This window comes from Botryllus schlosseri, chromosome 10 (assembly GCF_051294905.1).
Source record: "Botryllus schlosseri isolate E-star chromosome 10, Bs_hap1, whole genome shotgun sequence".
NCBI lineage: Eukaryota > Metazoa > Chordata > Ascidiacea > Stolidobranchia > Styelidae > Botryllus > Botryllus schlosseri.
In genome coordinates this window covers 18298898-18311765 of record NC_137245.1, presented here as the reverse complement: position 1 = coordinate 18311765, position 12868 = coordinate 18298898, and the positions used below count along the sequence as shown (strand labels likewise).

General features: G+C 40.8%; 1 protein-coding gene across 1 annotated transcript; it reads right to left on the bottom strand.

Moving 5' to 3' along the window:
• Positions 1 to 1639: 1639 nt before the first annotated feature.
• LOC145448410 (beta-1,4-galactosyltransferase 4-like) lies at positions 1640 to 10208 on the bottom strand. The gene is made up of 5 exons (XM_080326790.1): positions 8813 to 10208; positions 6736 to 6900; positions 6266 to 6403; positions 4430 to 4580; positions 1640 to 2146 (listed from the first exon to the last, which is right to left on the bottom strand). The coding sequence occupies exons 1-5, from the start codon at positions 9381 to 9383 to the stop codon at positions 2014 to 2016; spliced, it is 1158 nt and encodes a 385-aa protein (XP_080182916.1). The 5' UTR covers positions 9384 to 10208; the 3' UTR covers positions 1640 to 2013.
• Positions 10209 to 12868: the final 2660 nt, after the last annotated feature.

Genomic DNA, 12868 nt, shown 5'->3' with positions numbered 1-12868 from the left:
TAGATGTAGTTTGAAATTCTCGCCACGCTAACCCCAACCAATTACTGTACTAATAATCACGCAGATCGCTGCAGTATTGATCGCCTGCAGCTGGGATATTTTATGGGTGAGCCTATATTATAAATTATTTTGCGAATATTTACTTCAAACGTGCATGTGCCTTATGCCAATGTACCGGAAATGCGATGATATTCTTATGGAGCAGGGACGGGCAACTTCTCCAGTCGACGGGCCGGATATAGGAAAATTAAGTACTTCGCGGGCCGGATTGCTGAATCGATACATTATTCGCCCATACATACAAGAAATAAATCGTATTTAATGAATGTATTTTAACGACAGCAATGTCACTTCAGAGCCATTTCTTGCCGATAATGACGAATACATTTGTGGATTTGAGAACATTGTCATAGGCGCCACCATGTCTGCTTCTCTCTGATCAAATAACTCACGGTGCCATCCTTAATTAGTATTTCTAAGCGTTTGATAAGCCCGGAACCCAAAATTTACCAAAATATCAATTCATTAGGGTTGAGTACATCGTAAATGCGGATAATGCAAGTCTTCTCGCTTCGACGAACTTATACGCGTAAGCTCCACTCTCGCACGCTGCGCACACGTAACATACAGTCACTAAAATTTGACGTTTAGGCAAGTAGTGGGGAATCTCGGCACACTGGGGCCGCGGGCCACATTCATTATCATGTAATACGGCCCGCTGACCGTGTGTTCCCCGTCCCTTTTATGAACGGTCCTAGATAGCAATCTGCTGACTATCTCATTTTGCTCGCGGAAGCTGTAGAGTAGACCGACACGGCACCTCACCACTGTGAACTGAACCTCACCAAAACAGACTCTGTACAACTATTACCAGGAATTAGATTCGCATTATGGGTAGTTTAAGAAATAATGACATCCGCAATATCAATAATGCATGTGCTAGAAAAGATACTATACTTATGATATTCAAGTGTTTGAAAGTATGGAATATGTATCAAGTATGGTATGGAACAATGTTGGTATGGTATGGAAAATTGTAAGTATGGTATGGAGAGAGTAAGGCAAGTATGGAGTATGGAAACTTCACGTTCCATACCATACCATGCCCTGATGATTTGCGTAGTAATTTCGCTGTCAAAGTCGAGTATCTGTTATATCGTCGCACATCGGTATATTGCCGACTTCGATAACGGAATTAGCAAGCTAATCTTTGACTGGCAATCCTGAAACTTACCGCGAATTTAGATGATACAACAAAGATCTACCATGCGAAATTCCGTCATCCATCTCGATATAGAACAATTTCAAATTCACATTTACCGATATCGATTTTGCGAAAAATCCTTAATGCGGTAGCCGGCAGTCTCAATGCCACATCAGGGCACGTAGACCGTGGCATTACCCGACTTTGATAACGCCCACCGGTGTGCCATGTGGTCGGCTATCAATATATATCCTAAGGGCAGGCAAACCTATATGCTTTGATTTAGTCGCAAACAACGGTGAATATATATCACCTACGGTCCAAGTATCATTTTACGTAAGGTATACTGTGAATTAACTTTGTCGTCTCAATATAGAAACCGCCGAGGCGGTGACCTGATTCTCCCTTCCTATACGATTTGAGAAATCTTCTGGGTTTCGTTTTAATTATTTTTTTATTTGTTTAAAGTTGTAAGAAGACGGCTAACAGTATCAATGAGACATCCGGATTGAATTTGTGGGGAGATATGTCGATAGGGGCAGGTTCATGACATTTCTGTAGGCTTCTTATCGAATTGTCTTCTACTCTTCGAGTTCCAATGTCACCGCCTGCTGGTTCGAGCTCAGCGCTATAGGGCTGGTGGCCTGCTGTGCGCACGCCGACGTATTCCATCTCTGGTATACGGTATGATTGTTTGACTGAGATTGAGCATCGACTCCACTCTAAAATGATTAGCAATCGATAGGCCGTTGTCCATGTCCAACCATCCATAAATAACTTCGACGTGACGACAAACAGACTCGTGAAAATCAACCCCCAAGTGTCTCGTTGCAAGCATTGCGCAAAAATTTGTTGACATATCGAGCGTCCTTTGACCCATCTCCGATGCTAACGGTGATGTTGACATACAATGGGTTCCTCTCAACGGATATTGTGCGGTACCTGAAAAATATGCATGCAAAGAACGATAAATAATACTAACACCGATTTAATCGAGTAGGCTAAATAACTATGATTGATATACAGATAGTAGGCCGAGTTATCAGGATCGTTTCTTCCAGGGAGACTGTTATCCCGATCTAAATAATGGGACATTGACGAAATTCAAACGTGATTGACTGAACGTATCCCGTACAATGCACATCCATGACATGACCTTCCATGATCATGATATCGCAAACACAGGGTATATAGCAGGGGTGTGCAGACCTGCTTGATGCGCGAGTCGCATATAAAAAAAAAAAATTTAAAGAGTCACAACACAAAAATTGAAAAATACAAATTTATTCCGTTACAATGGAATGTAGGATATCGAACGGCGTTTAATATTGTGTGGTGATACGTTGCTATGCGTTACGTGTCCATCTGAGCAGCAAGGTGTATCAAATCAGACCGATATGACGTCAAAGCAATGGGGAGCAGTTCCTTCAAGTGCTGATGAGCATTTAGGGATGATTTCAGCACGGTTATTTTATTATTCCGTAAATCTGTCTTGGTTACGTAACTCGTGACAAAGTTCTAGTGTTTGGTTTCGTAATGACATTTAAAGTCGGTAGCTTTGTAATTAGTGAGTGAATCTTGACAGATAAGGCACAATGGATAGTTGAACTATAGAGATTGTAATTGAACACAACGATTTATCATTGATTGATGACCATTGACCATGCACCATTGTTGTAGGTGAAACGGTTATGTGAACTCGATTCTAACCCTGTATACCTGTAGTGCCACCATCCCTACATTATACAAATGATACGTAATCCATCAGGAAAGAACAACACGAAAACAATACGCATATTGTTATACGCGCGTGATCGAATGCACCAACATTTAATCAGGTTAAACCTCTCTAGCAAATGGTAAAACGCATGGGCAATCATTAAAGAGCCACACTTTTTCCACCCCGTGTATATACTATAACAGGGGTCAGCAACTCGCGGGTCGCATGCGGCCCACCCCACCAGGTAATCTTCTGCGACCCGTGGCTAAGTTTGATTTGGTGCTTAGCATTATTGAATCTATAGGCCAGTGTTGGGAACAAGTCAACTATACCTCCGACTCACAAGACATATCGGTTCATTTCACATTTTGACTCGAGTCAAGTCAAGACAAGTCGTTTTTGCAACGTGACTTGAGTCAAGTCAAGCCATATGGCGTAGGCTCACAGTCCTTACTCAAGTTCTACTCATTCATTATGATATCCAAGAAAGGCGAGCCTACCGACTAAAATATGTAATTTTACGGGAAATTGTGCGACTGTCCGGTTTGCGAGTGCAATGACCAAACTCAATGTCTCATCTACTTTGGAGATATTGCTTTCAGAACAAAATACAGTGTTAGTCAGGAAGTACAGATTACAAAATACTCTGGTGCAAAACATGAACAGAAGTTCTGTCACGGGAAATGTTTGATTAGGCAACGAAACTTTTTCCCGAATATTAACGAAGTCACAAACTGAATTTAAATGTATCTGCCAGACTCGCCATAAATGAACATTTTCAATAGATCTTAGAACAACCAATGAGAAACTTGACCCAATATTGACTAATTTGCTCTTGCTTAGCGTTGCCAAACTTCGCGCGTGGCTCATAATACAAAATGATAATAGAATATGATCATTACAATGTCTTATTTTATTCATTTTTATTAGTGTTTCTTCACTACAGTAAGCACATGTTTCTATTACCCAAATTAAAGAGTCAAACTCTGCATTTAGTACGAAATATCGTATTATAGATCCTCTGCATGACGTATAACGTATATTTATGTTTTGATATTGCAATATTGCGGCCCGTGACGGGAGGATAAATGATGCCGGCAGGGACAAAATGTACTGCGCCAACAGCCAAAAGTCGGACCATGTTTCAGAATTGTCCCTATACACTTAAGCTCTTCACCTCATAATCTGTTTCTGGCTAAGCTTTGTCGCCCCTTCCTTAAAAAATAACCATTTTGACCTTAGGCACGGATATGGATAGGCTATACTTGGCAATGACCATGAAACAAATATAATGAGGTGCAATATATTTAAATCTCGGTAATGTCGCGATATGAGCCAAGCAACCATTATAGCACCATGTCAAAAGAATATAGACAAGAAGCTAACAAATCCAGACCACCGAAACAACCGAAAAACATGGAAAGAACACGAGATTAAACCTATGAGATCGGTCTCTAATAACCCGGAAACGTGAAAATGTAAATGTAAATACGCGTAGATATCACCTTAAACTGTTTAATCCGTCATATTTCATCCTATTTGTGGAGTCGTACAACAATTTGAGGCGATCCGAGTTAGTCGGGTTCCCTGATTCACGCCCGTGCTTTACCATGGTATATGAACAGTGTTCGCCACTGACATGCGTCACGTTGTATCCTGCAAAAATACCACGGTATTCGTAACAGATCATATATAGTTAAATTTATTTTGTGGCCTAGCGTTGAGGTTACATACGACTATAGGCATATCATCAGGACAAACAGTCCGGGAAAAACCCACAATTAGTTGTTGTTGTTGTGTTTGTTGTTGTTTTAGCGTCCACGGTGTTTCGACTTTAGCACAGTGTTGGGATCAAGTCACTACCTTCGAGTCACGAGTCATTTCGAGTCATTGCACATTTTGACTCGAGTCAAGTCAAGTCAATCGATTTTCGAAGGTGACTCGAGTCAAGTCGAGTCAAGTCAAGTCAAGTCACGAGTCAAGTCACAATTCAAGTCAAATTGCCTTTTCGAGGTATAAGTCGTGATTACGTCATTGTATTTTGCTAGATGTCTGAAATACAGATTAAGTGGTCATTGATTTTGTACCGATGAAGGAATATAGAGTTAAATATACACGCAAGTAAGGCGCTGTATCGCTCACATATAAGTAGAACTAATAAACTACGTAAGTAATTGCACAGCCTCAGTTTATAGTTACCAGCCAAAATAGAGATTGAAGAAACGAATTGATAAGATGCAATATATTACCCTTTTGCAAGTTGATATGATACAATTCGAGCCAGCGCCAATGGTTGAGGACTATAATAAACTATTTTCGAATTCAATTTCAATAAAACAAAAGGTTTGGTTAAGTTAAGAACACAGAACAGAAATAGACATTATGCTATTAAATTTCTTCACTAACGTAGGCTGTAAGCTTCGATCACTTCGTTCGTGATCGATATATTTGTGAGAGAACAATAGAGGCTCAGTAAAACGCATGATCGTTGAATGATTGGTCGCTCTCAAGGGTTACACCAGCGTTGCGCGAGCAATCCGAACGTATGCAAGATACAGTGATTTTTATCGACAGCGATTACTTGATGACTTGAAATTGACTCGTGAATTTTGCTCCGAGTCACGAGTCAATCCACATTTCTGATACGCCGAGTCAAGTCAAGTCAAGTCAATTTAGCAAAGTGACTCGAGTCAAGTCAAGTCATGCGAAAAAGTGACTCGAGTCTGACTCGAGTCAAGTCATGACCCGAGTCATCCCAACACTGCTTTAGCACGACCCACTTTCGCTCTACAGAATTTTGTAATACACCGCCTCCGCGGATCGGATAGCGACACGACGCCCACAGATAAATCTAATGAAGGAATTACATCGAGTCGGCCTTACTCGGACTCGAATTCGCATCTTGAAGATGTGTAATGTACCGTTACGCTCTCTCGTCGCACCTGCACAACTATATGTGAAATGATATTGAGCAAACTAATATCCTTTTTCATGCGGAGCCTTTGTTGTGAAATTTTAATATATATATATTTAATCCTAATGTAATGTGCTATCTTATAGGAGGCCCGGCGCTAAAGATTAGCTTAAAGAGGGCATTGACTCTATCTAATATTTCCATTGGCGCTGATGTTTGAAATACATCGCAGTGCGATGCGATGCGACTATCTACTGTAGGTATTCCTACAGATAAATCCGTTCCGTGATAACCGCAGTTTCTGTCGCTGCAATCAAATTGGTCGGGATTTGGCAAGAATTAAGTTGCAATTTCACTGACGACTTTGATTAGACGGTTCTTAGTGACGAAATGCACTATGCACTATCTGCACATGTCACTATATCACCTTTTCTCCACAGTCGCAGATTTACGTCGTCATCTTCACCACCCCAGCCCCAGTATTTGTTTGAAAATCCATTCACGTCGCGAAGTTGCTGCTTTGTCATCGCTGACACGCCGCCAAACAACTGGAGAGTGTTATTGACTGAATGGTTGAATAGTATTTTTAGTTATTTAATAAGAGTTGCTAAGCTTAATCATCTTGATAATAGACTCATGAGAAGTCTCCGGACTTAACAAACGTTCCCTATTAATACAAAACGATGTTTAAAATAGATCATAATCCTCTTGAAAACGTCCAAGTCGTGGAAAATGTGGAAATGAATATTCCCAACCGTCATTAGACGAGAACATAGCGATAATAAATATAGGGTATCTTTTGATACGCGAAATGTGCTTAGATTGGTCGCTAAAGACGTGCAATCCTCCTGTACTATTTCGATTTACAATATCCGTAACCATACTCATCATACTCACACCCTGGCGGTGGGCATTCCAGTGTATAATTCATCGTCTTGTACGACAGCACATCGACGTATTTTGATAAATGTAACGGGTGCTTTCCGTGACATCGGTACAAGCACCGGCCATCTTCCAAGAGCAGATCAGTGTCGTGGAATATGAAACAGTCAAAATTCCTATCTAAAAGATGAAGTTTGTGAAACTTTCCACTCCCGTCACTCTCTCAGCCGCATCGAAGGTGGCTAATTTGGAAATTTAAATATGTAGATTCGCGACTCATGCAAAATGACTGATGACCCTCTACATCTTCAATAATGTGCGATCTTCGAAGGGGCTATTTCCCGAAGTTCCTATGACACTTTCACTCATAAAAGTGATACAAGCTCAGCCCAAATATATGTTTTGCTTTTCAAAATACAAATCGTAAAAAGTAAGGAGGTATGCCTAAAAATCGGTCTACTAGACGTAGAAGTACGGTATAAAAGCACAACACTTCGACATGGTTTGAAACAATCGGAGTGCCGCGTAGACAGCTTATGAAACCATCTCGTTGGAGCAACGTAAATAGGTTATTGGCTTGCGGCGCTGCGATTGTTTCCAACAATGCCGATTTGTGGATTTTGAATACCAACATAGTTATATCGCACTGCGCGGCTTGACGACATTAGCATCAGCACCAAACTTTCGGAATCTCCCTTATTTTAAACTACGTCCGTGGGTACGTAGTGCCCTACTTTAAATGCAACTTTCGTCACTCCTACATAATAGGTAATTTAGCATTTTGCATAAATTCCAGTGGAAGATATCTTGTTTATGGCATGCTATACCGCCTATCGGCTCAAAGAGTCGAGTTCTCGTAGTATTGATTGGAGCGAAATGTTGCGTGTTATACATGAACTCGAGTTATCCTGCGGTCAATAGGAGGCAAAATTTATCACTATATTACTTTCGAACCTTATCATTACGTATTTATTGATTTTTCGAATATTGAAACGAAGGTTTCAAGAACGAAATTTGACCGGATTGTCAAACTTTTCAGCCGTATACGACCAACTACTTCATGGCGTGTACAACGTGCGACTCGCAGAAAACATTTGCTCGGCCCGCCAAAAACTGACAATTATCAAGCTTGTCCCACGCCTGCCACCAAATAGGATTCTAAGTTAGCTGGGTATGGTACGTTAAGATAAACTTAATTGGGCTAAGATAATAAGGGCCAAAATAACAGCTGCCACTGCGAGCATGAATATTTGACAAAATTCATTCAGGGATATCTAGATATCCCTGAATTCATTAAACAAACTCAGCGCCATCTGCGTTACGTACACATGTGATGAAGTCTAATACCATAGTGTCCTATATGGTGTCGACACCAGCAAATCTCACGGCTCAGTGAAATTGTATCACGTCACAATTTCCATTTGGCTACAGGCAATTTGACGATCATTTTTGACCGGCTTGCCGAGCATTAAATTTGGTAAAACGGGTATTAATCGAAAGCGGACTCTGCACTGATTACGAAAATATATATTTAATTCCGCTCGTGGCCCTGGAACTCCCATAATCAGCCTCGATTTTTTCATTGTTATGGAGATTGGCATTGGGACGCAACAATGCTGTCTGGCGAAACGAGAGTGTAGCTCAAGAGAAAAAAGTCCAAAAAGCATTGGTGCGTTTCAATGTCAACCTCCATAACAATGAAAAATTCGAGACTGATTGTGGGAGTTCCAGGGCCGCAAGCGGAATAAAATTTATATTTTCGTCATCAGTGCAGAGTCAGCTTTCGATTGATACCCATTTTACCAAATTTAATGCTCGGCAAGCCGGTCAAAAATGACCGTCAAATTGCCTGTAGCCAAATGGAAATTGTGACGTGATACAATTTCACTGAGCCGTGAGATTTGCTTGTGTCGACACCATATAGGACACTATGCTAATACCGATATAATTACCTTCGCGTAAGTACGTTTAGGTTGCTTTCATATTCTGCATGTTAGCAGTTTGTCTACTCACTGATTGCGTAGATTATGTGGTGTTCTGATGACTCATATTTGTCCAAAGTAAATTTTGTAATGAAACCGCAACGGCTTACCTTCCAACGACTTTTCAATCCCAATATTGAAAAGCTTCGCTCTGTTGAAAAGTCCACTTCCTGCTTGGGTGACCGCGTAAATCGAAAAGGCAATCCTTTGTCGACGTAATATCGGATAAATATGATGTAACAATAGTCGAAACTGAGCGTCGCGACCGCGCAAGGGTATTATAAAAGCTACATCCTGTTCGCCGTGGCACGACGATGTCTTGCGATGCCCAAACTGCAGCGGAATGACATTCAGCTGACGAATTTGTTCGTAAGTCGGCGCAAGTGAGATGTTGCTGTTCACGTAAATTTTTCCTGCCAAGCGCCGAGGATCAAGGCACTCACTAACACCAGTTGTATTGGTATTTCCAGCATAATGGTGCATGCGAGTTACATTTTCCGCTGTGCGATCGTCCACGCTTCGAATGTGTCTGATTGAATCAAACGGCACGATAGGAATTGAATGATCTATCAATTGTCTTTGTGGAGAAGGCGCTCTGTATATTGCATTCCAATACATATGCATCATTAACGTGATCGAGCATGACATGAGTAAAAGCCTTCCGATATTTCTTCCCGTCATTCTACTTATCGCTTGCAATTCTTTTCGAATCTTGTGCACACGGAAAATGTCTCATCATCACATAACTGACTGCGACAACGGCTTACAAGTGACCACGCTATAACATTCACATCCTGGATATCAAGAAAGGCAGTTTCGAAGTGTTATGGGAACCAATGGCTATGCCAAAGAAGGTGCTAAGTTGGTATTGTAATGCTAAGTAAACATCGTCGTCTGAATGGAGATCTGAAAGCGCGACTATCATTTTATTTTCGTTCCTTTAAATCTGTCAAGTCGGTTTTTGATTCCGCAATGCCTTCAATACTGCAACAGTTTGTCAATATTCTGAACCTTCATTGCCTGATATTCGTCGGGTTGCTAAGCTCTGCACTCTGCATGTGCGATTGCGCGTGCGCCGTGCACCCACTAAAGCCGCCGGGGTCTGTAACTTACGGCATGTCGCCGGCTGCATGTGGCATTTCTTGCGGCCTGACGCCTGATTCGAGATTTTGGTGTAAAACGCGCTGTAATGTATAGTTGAAATCTGAAAATAAATTCAGTTTCAAGATGCCGAGCAAGATAACAGCAAAGTTTCTGCCGCGCTCAACACCACTAGTTGCTACTATCAATAGCCGTGGCAATAGCAATAACAGCGGTTTCTCGAAAGGGAACGGCTAGGCAAAGTGACATGAAACGGCCATTGTGCTCGGAAGCCACGTGAGTTTGTTTAGGTCAGGGATGTCAAACTCAATTCGAGTCGCGGGTCAGATTCCAATCGTTTCGTTGCTCGCAGATCGGACCAGTCAAATAATACAAAAACATTGCCGATGATAATCCATAACATTGTATTACAATGCGGATGTTACACTGCCAAGCCTACAATTTATAATATACCTACTATGCAGACATGGACAAATATGATAATTCTAGTTGTCTAATTTCACTAAATTAGAGTGAGATGCCAGTAATGTAATTCTAATCTAATTTGCGAAATGTTTCTATGCTCTATTTTTAATTCTAATCTAATTTATGAAATATACTTATGCTCTAGTTCTAATTTTAGTCTAATTTGTGAAATGTTCCTATGCTCTAATTTTAATTCTAATCTAATTTACGGTTTCCCTGAAAATGCCTCTTTTTTCTAGGCATTTTGCCGCGAGAATATCCCTCTCACGCAGGGAAATCCAGTGCCAAGCTGCCATTCGCATTGCTTATACACCGTACAGTCGTAGTAGTTATTGTGGGGAATAATAGCCATGCTGGCATAATAGATTGTAGTCGGCGAACAACATGCTATAAGTTTCGATCACAAACAGAACGACAGCTAAGAAAAAGAGGTAGTTACCCCAGGCTTATTCACTTTCATGCCCGCAACTACACCAGAAAAGGAGAATGATTGCTTCAGCATGTGTAAATACTTTCGCATTCTTCCGAAATCACAAATCAGATCGCCGCAAAATGTGACCTCGCGAGCCGCGTGTCAGTGACCCCTGTTATCGTGCAAAACGAGCCAAGCTTGATATACAGTCGCTGACCATTCTCTTGGTTATGTGAATGCACTGTGACTTGAAATGAACTTGATTTTTGCTGCATTTATTTATCAATCATAATTAAATTCAATTTCCAAGTTTTTGCGGATTCAGTAATTCTAATTATAATCTAATTCGAAAAAAACTGTGTAGCTCTAATTCTAATTCTAATCTAATTTGGAAAAAGCTGTGGAGCTCTAATTCTAATTATAATCTAATTTCAAAAAAGCTGTGAAGCTCTCATTCTAATTCTAATCTAATTTGTAAAAAACTGTGTAGCTCCAATTCTAATTCTAATCTAATTTGGAAACGCTCAGAGTCTTCTAATTGTCCAAGTCTGCTACTATGGAAGACAGCCCACGGAGGCTCCTTAATTTCAACAGCAACGCGATTATTCGCAAACAGTGGGATTGACAAAAAGGCGATGATTGGCTGATTGAATGCAGTTAGAAACCACTAGGTACTAGGGGCCAACAACTGTGGCTCGAACCTGTTTGTCACGACGGTATAAGTTGGCATATTTCTGTGCTCGCTTTTCGCTAAATGTTAACACTGATGAGCCGTTGGCCCTGCTGCGCGTGTGTTGTGACGGATAGGAGATATTTAATTGTGTCAATTCGTCAATGCGACATCCCCATCATCATTAATGTCGGCAGTCATATCATTTATTGTTGTCCGTACTCCTTAAACTTATCGAAATCGAGCCGACTTCTGCTATGAGACTGCATGCATTTTTACGAGTCGTTATCTGGGATAATGCCACACGTCAATCACTTTCTCCTCGCAACAATTGGTATTAATAATTTTCGATTGATTGCTATTTGAACTTGAAGGTTGGGATCACCACATCTAACCTTCTGATTTGACCAGAATGTCATTCATCTCACGTTGAGTTCAGCCTAGCAGCAATGCGATATTTTAACACATTTGTTAGGGACGGGGCGAAAATTCGGTTCACGTTCGCTACCCTGTGAACCCTTTTCATAGTGGAATGAGAGAAAATTCCGGTAATATCAAATCAACATCTGTGGTCAAAATCCCGTGAATTTAAAACTTATCACTCGATTTGGCACTCTTCGTTGTAAATAGGGAAGTTCAACACAAAACTAAGATGAACCGTGCGACCCCTGCTTGGCACATCACGGTATTCGATATGCGGGTGATTAAATGACTCGTTTCCGTCAGTATCAAGTGCTTCACCAGGAAACGGGATGAGCAAGATCATTAGCCAAAATATCCGTCCAGTGGCAAAGTTACTTCCACGCCTTTTACAACCGTATATTACATTTATTCTCTGCTGTGCAAAATTGTTCCTGCGTGTGCTCTGAAGAATCTTCCCGGACGTTTTTCAGGCAACCCCATCATAATGCCGGGTGGAATGAGGGGTTATTGCAGGCCAAATAGAAGTGACCTCAGATCTGACGAAACGTTATTAAGGAGTTGCACTTTTTATGACTTGAAAGATGTTCTCACAGAACCAAAGATATTGGACAATGTTGTTGAATTCGGAATATACTATGGTTGCCATACGTCCGGAGTTTCCCGGACATGTCCGGAATTTCACTGTTAAAACTGCGTCTGGGAGGAATTTCTAAAATATGCCTAAATGTCCGGAATTTTGAAGGCTTGAAGTAAGCTCATATCTTTTTATATCAACCTAAACAAGACTATTTTTGGGCAGATTTTTGGTACATGAAGATTTTCTTCGCGCTGCGCGCGATTTAGGATCATATATATTGGTTTTAATATGGGGACTAACGCCCTCGCAAAAACTGTGATCAAAAAATAAATAAAAAATAACATACATTTACAAAAAAGAAGTCTAATTGTAATCGCAATTTACAAGATAACGGTATTCATAGAGTCGTCGTTTTAGGTGGTTTGGATGCTTTATTCAAAAATGATGGTTTCAAACCTGGGGATAGTTTGCCTTTATTCTGGGGTTCGCGAAGATGTTGAACGTAATTAGCTTCCAAA

Coding starts and splice junctions, on each gene's coding strand:
- LOC145448410 (XM_080326790.1), bottom strand. CDS start 9,383: ATGACGGGAAGAAATATCGGAAGGCTTTTACTCATGTCATGCTCGATC. Junction 4,581..6,265: donor TCTGCGACTGTGGAGAAAAG/GTGATATAGTGA, acceptor GTATTTTTGCAG/GATACAACGTGACGCATGTC. Junction 2,147..4,429: donor GACGGATTAAACAGTTTAAG/GTGATATCTACG, acceptor CATATTTTTCAG/GTACCGCACAATATCCGTTG.